Source organism: Phyllostomus discolor, chromosome 3, assembly GCF_004126475.2.
Source record: "Phyllostomus discolor isolate MPI-MPIP mPhyDis1 chromosome 3, mPhyDis1.pri.v3, whole genome shotgun sequence".
Lineage (NCBI taxonomy): Eukaryota > Metazoa > Chordata > Mammalia > Chiroptera > Phyllostomidae > Phyllostomus > Phyllostomus discolor.
The window spans coordinates 80,811,284-80,825,003 of record NC_040905.2 but is presented as its reverse complement, the minus strand read 5'-3'; the positions used below and the strand labels follow the sequence as shown (position 1 = coordinate 80,825,003).

At 33.5% G+C, this 13,720-nt stretch overlaps 1 protein-coding gene across 8 annotated transcripts in view; it reads right to left on the bottom strand.

Annotated features, from left to right (window-relative positions):
- DMXL1 (Dmx like 1) overlaps positions 1 to 13,720 on the bottom strand; it is a 152,750-nt gene that overhangs the window by 20,595 nt on the left and 118,435 nt on the right. For 4 of the 8 annotated variants that reach the window (XM_036020679.1, XM_036020681.1, XM_036020683.1 and 1 more), the window contains 3 exons: positions 10,705 to 10,755; positions 10,398 to 10,458; positions 7,466 to 7,593 (listed from right to left, as the gene is read on the bottom strand). In XM_036020679.1, coding sequence (XP_035876572.1) covers positions 7,466 to 7,593; positions 10,398 to 10,458; positions 10,705 to 10,755 — 240 coding nt within the window. The remainder of the gene's footprint in view (positions 1 to 7,465; positions 7,594 to 10,397; positions 10,459 to 10,704; positions 10,756 to 13,720) is intronic. The other 4 variants (XM_036020680.1, XM_036020682.1, XM_028509669.2 and 1 more) reach the window with 1 other exon arrangement.

The window sequence follows — 13,720 nt, the reverse complement described above, 5'->3', positions numbered from 1 at the left end:
AATACAGATCTTAAATGATGAGTATAACTTAACAATTTTTTTCTTTAGATTATAAAAATAATACACATGAATATAAGGTATATACAAAAAAACAAACATCTAATTTAGATTCTTGCTCTCTCCCATTTCCAGATCTAACAACAATTAACAATTTGATGGGTTCCCTTAGATATTTGTTCTATGAATATTTAAACATTCACATGTACAGAATTTTTTAAAAAATTAGAATAATAATAAATACAGTTCCACAATTACATTTTTTAGCTATAGCCATCTTTCCACATTGGTATATATAAATCTACCTCATTCATGTACTGTTTAGTATTATACTATATAGTTCTATTATAACTTTTTAATATTTCCCCTTTGTAGACAGTTTCCAATTTTCCCTACTATAAAAAGTACTGCTTTTAATATTCTTGTACATATACTTTTGAGTATTTATGTAGGATACACATCTAGAAATAGGAAAGCACTGTCAAAAGGCATCCTTTAAAACTGTTATGTGAAGATAAAATTAAATCCTAAGAGGCAATATTAAATTTATACACCCACTTTTCTTACACATTAATCAACACTGCATATTACTAAAATTTAAACAATTTTTCAATTTACAGAAAAAAGGCTCATTTTAATTTGCATTCCTTCAATCATTAGTAAAAATTATTGACCATGCATAATTTAACAATTGGTTGCTCAGGTTCTTTGTGTACTTCTCTATTACGCTGACTTTAAAAATTTCATTGATAGGGTTAATATTAGAAATATTAACCAACTGTTTACTATATTTTTTATAGTTATTTTTCCAGGGTCTATCCTTTTTGTGATTTACCCTGTTTTTTGGAGTAGATCAAGGTAAATTTTTCAGAAAGGGTGTATGGTATGTGTTAAGTCTCTATACATGTACATTGACTCATAGTTCTAATTCTTCATCCATTAGAATTCTGTAAATATTGTCTTACTGTCTATTTATAACCTGTTTCTTACGGTGGGCCAATGCCATTAATTTTGGAAGGGGTGGGGGGGGTTAGGTAACTATTGTTAGTCCTACTCTGTCCTAAAAGCTCTCTTTATCTTTGAATTTAAAATAAAACAAAAATTAAATAATCAGGATATGTCTAGGCATGTATGTGTTGTTTCTCGATACTTGTAGTATTTGACAAGCCCTTCCTTTTCTAAAATTCTATTTTTACTTTGCCTTGGGAAAATCTTTATTTTATTATTCCTTTGAATATAATATGTCTCTTCCATCATTTTTTGTCTTCTTCTGAAATATCTTTTAAGTGTCTTTTATAAATTTTGCTGAATATAGTCTTTTACTTTTGGGTTATTTTTTATCATGGGGTAATTTCCTAATTTTTATTTCTCAATCAAAAACCTGATTTTCAACTATTTCCATTCTACTATTTAGCCCTTGAAATGATCCAATAACCCAATTTTAGACATCGTACTTTTTTTAAAAATATATTTTATTGATTATGCTATTACAGTTGTCCCATTTTCCCCCTTCACTCCCATCTACCCTGTACACCCTCTCCCACCCATATCCCCCCCTTTAGTCATGTCCATGTGTCACACTTATAAGTTCCTTAGCTTCTACATTTCCCATACTATTCTTACCCTCCCCCTATCTATTTTCAACCTACAATCTATGCTACTTATTCTCTGTTCCTTTCCTCCCTCTCTCCTCCTCCCACTCCCCTGCTGCTAACCCTCCATGTGATCTCCATTTCTGTGGTTCTGTTCCTGTTCTAGTTGTTTGCTTAGTTTCTTTTGGTTTTGTTTTAGGTGTGATTGTTAATAATTGTGAGTTTGCTGTCCTTTTACTATACATGTTTTTTTCTTTATCTTCTTTTCTTAGATAAGTCCCTTTAGCATTTCATAAAATAAGGGGTTGGTGATGATGAACTCCTTCAACTTTACCTTGTCTAGGACACACTTTATCTGCCTTTCCATTCTAAATGAAAGCTTTGCTGGATAGAGTAATCTGGAATATAGGTCCTTGTCTTTCATGACTTGGAATATTTCTTTTCAACCGCTTCTTGCCTGTAAGGTCTCTTTTGAGAAATCAGCTGACAGTCTGATAGGAACTCCTTTGTAGGTTACTGTCCCCTTATCTCTTGCTGCTTCTAGGATTCTCCCCTTCATTTTTACCTTGGCTAATGTAATTATGATGTGCCTTGGTGTGTTTCTTCTTGGGTCCAACTTCTTTGGGGCTCTCTGAGCTTCTTGGATTTCTTGGAAGTCTATTTCCTTTGCCAGAATGGGGAAGTTCTCCTTTATTATTTGTTCAAATATGTGTTCAATCTGTTGCTTTTCCTCTTCTCTTCTGGTGCCCCTATAATTTGGAGGTTGGAACGTTTAAAGATGTCCTGGAGGTTCCTAAGCTTCTCCTCATTTTTTTGAATTCTTATTTCTTCATTCTTTCTTGTTTGGTTGTTTTTTTCTTCCTTCTGGTCCACTCTATTGTTTTGAGTCCCAGTTTCCTTCCCATCACTATTGGTTCTCCGTGTATCATCCTTCATCTCTTTTATGGTAACCTGCATTTTTTCATCTAATTTGCACCCAAAATCAACCAATTCTGTGAGCTTCCTGATCACCAGTGTTTTGAACTGTGCATCTGACAGATTGGCTATCTGTTGGTCGCTCAATAGGATGAGTCCTGGGGCATTGATCTGTTTTTCTGTTTGAGACATGTCTCTCTCTCTCTCTTTTTTTTTTTTTGGTCTGGTCGCTCCAGTTATGGTGAGGGGTGGAGCCTTAGGCGTTCACCAGGGCTGGGCACCCCAGTCACTAGATTGTGACGTTGTATGTGGGGGCAGGGGTGGGAGGGAACAATGGCGGTAGCTCCGTTCTACTGGGACCTCAGTCCCTTCTCTGGGGTCCTGGGTTGCGCACTCTGCCCTGGTCCACACTCGCCGCCTCACTGGGTCCGCCAGCTGCTGCTTGGTACTCAGAGTCCACCTGCTGCGTTCTTGCGCACCCTGGATGCCTTATGCACTCCTGGTTGTTTTATGCGCCCAGTTCTCCCAGTTCTCCGTGCACTTTGACCCACGCCCAGCTGCTCCTCTCCGCCCCTCCTACCAGTCTGGATGAAAGGTCTACTTCAACTTCTTGGTTGTCCGACTGCCATTCAGATAAATTCTCTGTCAGTTCTGGGTGTTATTCTGCCTCTAAATTGTTGTTGTTCTAATCTTGGTTGTGCGTGGAGGTACGGTGCATTCACCTATGCCTCCATCTTGCCGGAAGTTGAGATCATATGTTTTTAATTTCCAAGAATTCTTCTCTTCTACTGACTTTGTTTTATAGCAGACTGTTCTTGTTTTAGAATGTAATATGTTCCTGGATCTAAGAAATTGTTCTTCACAGTCATTTATTTTGTTTAATGCCCCTTTTTAAGCTTAGTTTTTTTTCAATGCTCAATGACTTTAGCAGCCCATTTTTTATTCAAAACTGACAAATTCCTGGCTGGCATAGCTCAGTGGATGGAGCTCGGGCTGGGAACCAAAGTGTCCCAGGTTCGATTCCCAGCCAGGGTACATGCCTGGGTTGCAGGCTATAACCCCCAGCAACCGCACATTGAAGCTTCTCTGTCTCTCTCTCTATCTCCTTCCCTTCTCTTTCTAAAAATAAATAAATAAAATCTTTAAAAAAAAAAAAAAAACAAGTCCATCTTCTAAAAAAAAACTGACAAATTGATCACCATTACTGTGCTACGGTATGGATCATCTATTCCATTTACTCTCCTGGGCTTCCATATTAAAAAAGATAACACGCTTATTAGGTGTTGTAGTATTTTGCCCCATCATGCTAAGGTGAATTAGCAGTAAGTTGACTGCCTGTCAAAAATACTTGGGCAGGTAATAAAGAGTAACTGATTGTGCCTTAAAATATCCTATGTGGAAGGTTATAATGAGTGTTAAATCTGTAAGATAATTTAAATTGAAGGTCTTAAATGCTATGCTAAAGAACTTTGGCTTCTAGATAAATATAATGAGGATTCTTGAAAAGTTCTTGAAAACAATAATATGATCTCATATATAGTACATTTATGTAACTATATTATTGGTTATATAACTTTGTTAGCAATATGAAGGATGCATTAGAGAAATAAGAGTTGAGGTACAGAATTAGTTTGGAACAATATGGTATTCGCAACCAAAGTGGAAAAGCATGAGCACATAATGAATATTGATGGGTTATACAACTAAACACACTGTAGAATTCTAAAGGCTTCTAGGTTAAATCCCCTTAATATCCCATTAAAGAGCAACGAACATTGCTAACTGGTATGAAGAAATTATATGATCTCAAAATTTTGTTTCATAATTACATAAAAATATTATCATTGAATTTTGTGAAATGGCAACAAAGCCATGTGGTAAATGTGGTAGACAAAAAGGTTGCAGCTCACACTGATAAAAGTAGCACATGAGAAGGGTTGCAGATTTGAAGGTTGAGGGAAAAGGAAAGGCAAGATGTATTATTATCTAGGGTCTGGGTGAGTGTTCTTGATGAACCACGGCCCTGAAAACAATTAACAGGCTGATTTCTCCTTTAACAGTTTTTTAAAGTGCTAGTGAGCTTCTGGTCAAGACAGAGGTATAGGTAAATGTGGTACTTGCATCCTTCCATGATCACATCAAAATTACAACTAAAGCTCTGGCTGGGCAGCTTATTTGGTTAGAGTATTGTCCCCATTCACCAAGGTTGCAGGTTTGATCCCCATTCAGGGCACATACAAAAAGCAACCAACGAATGCATTAAGTAAGTGGAACAACAAATTGACATTTCTCTGTAAGAAAAAAAATTACAACTCAACTATAAAATCATCATTTAGAACTACCTGAAATCTAGCTGAGTGAAAGTCCTAAAACAAAGGATACAAAGAGGAAACCACATTAAGATAGGCAGAAGAGGTGGAGACACGGACTGATCTGGTCCCACACCCATGTGTGACAGATAAAGTTCTAGATGGATATCTTGGTTTGGAGGTCCCCCCTGAGAGGCAAGGAATCCAGTCTCCATCCCAGGGTTTCTATGTATAGAATAGAAGTCCCTGTAATTTCTGACTGCAGATACCAGCAGAAATTGTGACTCAGTGAGACTGAGGGCTGCTGGAGTTGCAGGTGTTTCTCTTAAAGGGCAGTACACAAACTTACACTCAAAGGGTGAACTCAGCAAGCACCAGAGCCCACTGAGGTAAGTCCTGCTCCATGGTGTGGGCCCCTGCAAAGCTGATACTCCACAGTGGTCAAAACCAATCCTTGTAGCCTTGGGGGTAACTACCTCCCATTGATGTGTCAACAGCAATTAAACCTCTATAACAGGAGGGTATACACAGCCCACCCAGTGAGGCACACCTGAAGTGCCCAGCTCAGGTGAACACGAAGGCTGTGCCAGTGAACCCTACAGGACATCTACTACATTAGACTACTCTACTGAGCCCAGGAGACACAGCAGCTCTGCCTAATATGCAGAAACAGACACAGGGAGGCTCCCAAAATGACAAAATAAATAATGTCCCAAATTAAAAAGCAGAACAAAACTCCAGAAAAAAGAATTAAACAAAATAGAGACAAATGATCTTCTAGATGCAGAGTTCAACACACTGGTTATAAGAATTCTCAATGAACTTACGGGAAGAGTAGATGAACAGAGAAAAACTTCAAAAGCATAAAAAAGGACATGGAAACCATAAAAAAGAACCAGTTAGAAGTAACAAATATAGTAACTGAATGAAGAATAATTTACAGGGAATGAACAATAGAATAGATAAAGGAGAAAATCAAGCCAGTGATTTGAAATATAAGGAAGCAAAAACACCCAATCAGAGCAACAAAATAACAATCCAAAAAAAAAAAAGTACAGGGTAAGGAACCTCTGAGACAACTTCAAGCCTACCAACATTTGTATCATTAGGGTACCAGAAGGAGACTTAAGAGAACAAGAAATTCAAAACCTATTTGAAAAAATTTTCCTAACCTGGGAAAGTGCAGAAAGTGCAGAGTCCCAAACAAGATGAACCCCAAAGAGGATCACACAAAGACACATCATAATTAAAATGCAAAAAGTTAAAGAGAAAGAAAGAATCTTAAAAGCAGCAAGAGAAAAGCAGTTAATTACCTACAAGGGAGTTCTGGTAAGACTGTCAGATGATTTCTCGATAGAATCTTTGCAGGCCACAAGGGATTGGTAAGAAATATTCAAAGTGATAAAAAGTAAGGACCTACAATCAAGGATTATTCTATTCAGCAAAGATATCATTTAGAATGGAAAAATTCTTTTTAAGAAAAAGCAAAAAGAGTTCACCCCCAAATCTGTATTACATTAAATGTTAAGGGTCTTCTTTAAGAGAAGAAGAAAAAAGACAAAATATGTGAATAAAATGGCAATAAATAAATAAATACCTATTCACAACTGAACCTAAAAAAATAAACAAACAAGCAGAACAGAAACAGACTCATAGATACAGAGAATGTTTTGATGGTTGCCAGATGGGTGGGGTGTTCTAAGGATGAGTGAAAAAGGTGAAGGGGCTAAGAAGTACAAATTGGTTGTTACAGAATAGTCATAGGATGTACAGTATAGCACAGGTAGTCTACAACAATATTCTGGTATCTGTGTGTCAGATGGGTGTGAGATTTATCAGGATGACCACTTAGTAAGTTATATAATGTCTAAACACTGGAGTGCACACCTGAAACTAATATAATATTGCATGTCAACTGTAATTGAAAAATAAAAAATGATTTAAAAAATAAAGTGCTAGTGTAATATGAGGAACAGAGAGAGGCAGTTTGAGGAAAGTAGGATCATGGGAAGTGAAAACATTAAGATGTTGTAACACAGGGTTGACAAACTTTTTCTTTGAAAACCATATAGTAAATATTTGAGGCTTGCCAATTATAAAGACTTTGTTCTCTTGAACTGTGGTATTATAGTGGAAAAGTGTAATCATGGAAAGCAAATAATGAAAGGAGTAGCTGTGTTCCAAAAAATACTTTATTTACAAAACAGTGACCTGGTTCCAGAGCAGTGTTTCTCAAAACTTTAAGGTATGCTTAAAATGCAGGTAGTGATTCAGCAGGTCTGAAATAAGAGTCAATAATCTGCATTTGTAAGAAGTTCTGAGATGTTCCTTGCTACCTGGTATTTGACCATACTTTGAGTAGGTTCCAGTGGAAAAACAAAGTGTTTAATCAAAAATGTGTAATATAACATGCTCCTATCATCATTGGGTCCTTAAGTATCATTTAAGTGAATTCTAATAGACAGCTATACAATGTTTTTCCAGGGAGATCCTAATGAATTTAAGTGGTCTTGGAGAATTAATAAAAATTCATATAGATTAATGGTTTACCATGAGCTCACTGAGTTGTTGTCTTCAGAAACCCAAACCAGTTTTATATATAAACCTCCAACATAATCAAACCATTTTCCCATCTGTATTTTTATACATTACCTTATTTCCCTGGTAGTTAAATCTCATTCTTGTAACTCTTGAATTGCCGCCAGATCGAAAGCAGGTTATCTGTTGAGAGTGGCCCCATTCAAACATTCTGACACTTCCATCTTGAGCTCCTGTCAGATCTACATTGTAGAAGGGGAAAAATTACAAAAGAATCTTTGAAAATTTATTTTTTTAATCCAATGTGAAAATCTTTATGAAAGAAACAACTAAGAAATGAATCATTGTCAATGTACATGAATTTATCTTTGTATGAAATTTTACTTGAATACTCTTAATCTTAAAAACATAGTTATATGGTATACTTTTATGTGATTGAGAACATATATTCACACAATTAAATCAGACCTCTATAAATTTTATTTTCTTTTGAAATTATCACAGTAAAGTTTTTATTGCCTTTAATAAGTAGCTCTTAACCATTTAAATTCTTGGGATTACTAAAGAGCTAATTCTTATCAGTCATACTATTAAAAATTTAAATTTATACATTTTTTTCTGGAACAAAAATACTGTAGAAGGCCTTGAATGTCATGATTTAATACATTTCTAAGAGTTATTCTGATTGACTTGACATCTCAAATAGGTTATTTGTTTCATTGAAAAATATGAACAAGCTAAATAACTACTAATTCTTCACCATTTACTAATTGTATGATACTAGAAAACTTATTTTAATCTCCCTGAGCCTATTTCCTTCCTGTAGAGAGAGAATAATGACACTTTTGGACTTAATTTATGTTAAGCATAATTATCAGCATTTATAAGGTATACAGGTCATGAGAAATTTTGTTGATGTATATAAAGATCTAGCACATTACTAGTCATATATGAGTCAAGTTTCCTTATTCCCTATCAATTATTTAAAAGAAATGGACTTCAATTGGTTTTGAAATGTTTTAACACTAGTAGGTATAATTCTTGAGACAAGAATGTTAGCTCTAAGGTAGTCTAGCTGTGCTTATTCAAAAAATTAAACTGGGTTAGTTGTGTTTAAAAACCACTCAAATTTTTCTAATATTATTCCTGTTTTAATTATTTGAGAAAAGTCCCCAATTATTAGTATCTCACATATAAAATGAAATACTTTATTAAAGCCTTTGAAACTAAGATTTTAAAGAACAAGATAAAGGCTCCCATAATCAGGCTGTCTGAGCAAATATCCCTTATTAGCAACTGAAGAGTATTATATCAAAGTGGTAAGACATGAGTTAGCTATAAAGAGAAAAACCTTAATAAGTTAATACTTTTAAAAAGGAAGTCCTTTTAAGATTCCCATTTCTATTTTAATCCAACCCATTTGCTTAACTTTTAAAATTTTCCACAGATTAGAAGTCAAAAAGTGGTGGTTTCTAGTGACTAGGATGTTTTAAAAATCTACTCCAAAGGAATAAACTATTATGACGTATCTGAAAATTCTGAGTAAAATTTTTTAAAAAATTCTCTCTTATAGTATTTCCACATGAAAAGTGTTTATTGTTGAACTAAATCACTATCTGTGGACTTGTTCACGGCATGAAAAGATAGACTGAAATAAATCCAGTGATTAATTGGCTTTTAATTTTTCAAGTCTCTTAATCTGTCAGTTACAGTACTTCTCTGAAGAAAGTACTTATGCAACCATGGAAATGATCTGATGTTAGCTAATGACTAAAAATATGTCCATAAATTGCCTTCAAAACTAGGAATCTCTTTATTCAAATTTATGAGATTGAGGTAGAGAATATTTCCTATAAACTAGTCACCTGTCAGAGCATGCTATGGAGATGAGAAACCAAGTCACTTCTAAACCTAAGGACACTTCCAAACCCTAGTGCATACAGGTGGGATAGATTTACATACAATGCCAAATGTTTTTTGCTGTGGGAGTAACATTATTTAAGCTTTGTATATAAAACACATTTGACTCCTTGCTCTCTGTGCTTCGTGACTGATTCTTAGTTTTCACTTCACATTAGACTATGGATAGAAAACATATTTCTAGTGTTGAATACATTCAAAGTAGTAAAAACAGACTAATTTTTTATATTGTATTTCTCTAGTATAAATAATAGAAATTGCTCTCTTCATTTTAAATATATGATTCTCTTGAATTCTTTTATTGAACACTGGTGTACAATTCTGATAATAGATGCTTATGATTAAAAATAATAATTGAAAAGAATATTGGTTTTGTTAATTACATTATATCAGAATATCTCTCAAAAAAGGTAGTAAAATTGTTATAGGTTATTAAATTGAAGGGTCATGAATACTTCTTAATGAACATGCTTTTGTTACTGAGTGGTAGGACAACTTAAAAATTATTATAAACAACTTAGAATGCTCACACCCCAATAGGAATATTGATTCCAACTCACCAGTTAATTTTTAAATTTTGTTATTTTTTCTCTGCTTTAATACTTCCAAGAAACTCCCCATTAAATTCTTTGTTAAAGGAAGAAAAACTTTTGAGATTCCTAGAAACATTAACTCAAAATAAATATACCCTGCCTTAGAGGAACTTAACTATCTCCTATATTTACTATTAGTGTGTCAGCTAAAAAATAGACATAATTTTAATAAAATACAAAAACTTCTTATGATGAAGTAATAAATGACCAAGATATGGATCTGATTTTTGTAATAAAAGATGGCAGTGATCTATTGAAGAAAATGATCAACTACAACTTAACATTTTGTAAAGAGTCAAGAAATGTTCAAAAGTAAAATGTGCTGACTTAAAAATATGTAGTCAAAATGCTAAAAAGTTACTATATTATATTAGGCTTCTCTATTAATTTAGGAAAATTTATTTTTTTTAATCCATATTTGAAATGAAGATCTTACTCTACAAAAAAGTAAAATAAATGTTGACTATCTTTTGATTTAAACTAAAAGCTTCATTTAAATTACTTAAAATAATGGCAAATAATTATCAACTTACAATAAGGAAGAGTGGGATGAGAAGTCATTCTTCTGACATTATTAATCGCTTTCTTAATCATCTGTTAACAAGGAAAATCACTCTTTTAGGTACAATAGTAGTATTAAATTTTTTTTTGCTTGTGACAGGAAATTCAAATAACATTTATTTATTTATATGTGATTCCATAATTTCAAGTGGTAAAAATAGTAAACATGCTAAGAGAAATTAACTTTAATAGCTCAGCTCTCACACACAAATGTACATACATTTTCTGCATCACTGACTAGCCTCTAGGAACAAATTCACCTTGAGTATTTAGTCTTACCTCCTTTCTTGCCAATTCTTTTCTGATCCCATTAAACTTATTGAAATAATCCTGAACAGTATAAGGTAATAAAGACAGGCAGAAGCATGTGAAAACAAAAAAAGAGGTAAACAGAAAATTGTATAAATTTTTAATTGATAATTTGGAACTGTTTATTTACCCATCTGTAAATCATGTTTTGAATGATTTATAAAGCCTGCCATATAAAAGAGAAATTTGTATGTGAAAATAAAGAGATCATTTTAATTTATACAGAATCATAACTATAGCTGTATTTTACCGTTTATAGCATTAGTCTCATGTACACTTGTTGCTATTTTTGTTTTTCATTTTAAATTGTTCAATTAGACTGTAGTGAGGAAAGTGGGGATTTGTTTAGGAGAGAAGAGATTATCCAGCAGATCTGCTGAGGTATAGAAACGCTAAAAGATAAAGAGATATAGATAATATGCCAATAAAGCAGAAGTTAGTTATAACAAGTGTTCTTTTTTTGTTAGTATTCGTTATTCAATAAAACAATGGAATTAAGAAAATATTTTATCGATTCTCCACAAAAAGTGAAAACCTGCTGTTTTGTTTAGTAAATTTCATGTTTAAATCTTATCTTCCTCTTAGAGAAAAGCCTGAAGATTCCTGTTCTTTCTTTTACCTTTTTCCTAAATGATATTTTTTGACTAGATTATCAAAGGAAAATGATAAGAAAAAAACTACAGAAACACAACTTTAAAAAAGTTTATGAAAGTAGATGTAAAACATAAGGGAAAAAAGTCATTAATTATTTGAGAAGATCCATATTAAAAAGTCTGTATTATATCGGTGTCTTTTTGAATAGGGAGTGAGGAAATACAAATACTTATGTTTACAAATCACAATGACCTCAATGAAAACTATGTCCTTCTTTAAATAGGAAAAAAATTCAGTCCCAAGAGGAATGAAAATGGTTATTTCTGTATTATAATTCTTTGGAGTATAAAATATTTTCTGAGCACCTACTATATGCTAAATGCCATTTTAATTAGAGATCATCAGTGTATAAGGCAGGCATAAAGCAACCTCTCAAAGAGCTTACATTCCAGAGGGTATTAAAAAAGGTATCCAAAAAACAGATAATTTCAAAACTGATAAAGTCTACAAAGATGATAAAATTACAGGGTGACTGTAAATAGAGTAGGGAGGGGCAGATGCCTTCACTAAGTAAGCAGGGGAAATCTATGGGAATTTGAATTAAGATCTGAAAGGTACACCAGAAAAAAGAGCATTTTAAGCAGAATGCAAGGCACAGCTCTGACATGGCAATGAGCTTGGTGTGTTCCAGTGACAGAAAAAAGGCCACTGTAAGTAGAGCAAAGAGAATCAGGTGTGCGATGAAGGGAGTTGAGGCTGCCAGAGGCCTCTAGGCCACATTTAGGACTTGTTTTTTTCTCAAGCAATACTGAAAAATCTGAAAGTGTTAAGCAGGGGAGTGACAGCCTGAATGATGCTTTGGAAAGCAGCAACTCTGGTTGTTGTGTACAGAACAGAGGAAGCAAGTGTAGAGGCAGAAAGATCAGCAAAGGAAGGTGTTACAGGAAGAACCGTACTGTGTTCTCAGAAACTTGAGTTGGAAAAAAAGTGCCTATTATTTCTCTTCATATATTTCATATATTTAAGTTTCCCTGTAAACGGTGATAATATCAGTAGGTTTTACAAATGAATTTTAACAGATGTCAATTGAAAAAAATAACTATTAATGACTAGGTCACTCATTTCAATAATTGCTAAATGACTTTTCAAATTCAATTGCCCTGGCCAGTATGGCTCAGTTGGTTGGAGCATCATCCTATAGACCAAAAGGTTATGGGTTCAATTCCTGATTAGGACATATACCCAGGTTGCAGGTTCAATTCCCAGTCAGGGCATATACAAGAAGCGAGCTGATTGATGTTTCGCTCTTGCATTGATGTTTCTCTCATCCTCTTTCAAAGCAATGAAAAATGTCCTTGGGTGAGGATAAAAAAAATTCTTTTAATTTTAAAACATTACTATCTGAAATCAATCAGCTAAAAGGAGTGGAGGGCTCTAATACAAGCTCTATCTCAAATTTGAGATAGTCATCTGAATTAAATCACTTAACCTCTGTGGATCTCAAGCTCATCTAAAGAATAAATAGTAGTTATACCAGCTATTACAGACATCTCAAAGAATAAGGTGGTATGAGCAATAAAGGGATGGCATCCAGAATAAAATATTATCAGATATTATTAAGAGTAATATTAAATATCAGATATTATTAAAATAATATCAGATATTATTAATTAGATATGATTAAGCCTATATTTAAATAACTATCCTTACTAATTAATGAAAAAATTTTTCTTTTTGGAACTGAAAAACAAAAACAAAAACTCTACCACCTAGAAAGCCACTGAGAGAATTAAGGTGCTGGGTTTCTTCGATTCTATTTATCAATTCCACTACCCTAAGTATCAATAAAGGAATCTTGTGGAGATTTAACCTGGGTGACATCTTTGGTAATCAGGGCTCAAGAAGATCTTCTACTACTACAGAAAAGTTCTGTTTCAGCTCATCTGCATCTTATACTTTGCTTAAATTTAACACAATTATATTTTTTTTCATTTGTTAAAGAGTAATATATTTGCCTCAGCATTAAAAAAGTTATACTTAATATGGATGCATATTAATATAACATACTTGCCAGTGGATATTTATTAAAAATATTATCTAGATTAAGGGTTAGCAAACTTTTTTGTAAAGGACCAGATAATAAATGTTTTGGGCTTTATAGGCTGCAGTCTCTGTCTCAGATACTTAATTCTGCTATTGCAGCATGAAAGCATTCATAGGCAAAATATGAGCTAGTGACTATGGCTATATTCCAATAAAACTTTATTTATAGATACTAAAATTTGAATTTCATGTAATTGTCATGTGTCATGAAATAACATTTTTCTTTTGATTTTTTTTCAACAACTTGAAAAATGTAAACACCATTCTTAGTATGTTATCTATACAAAAA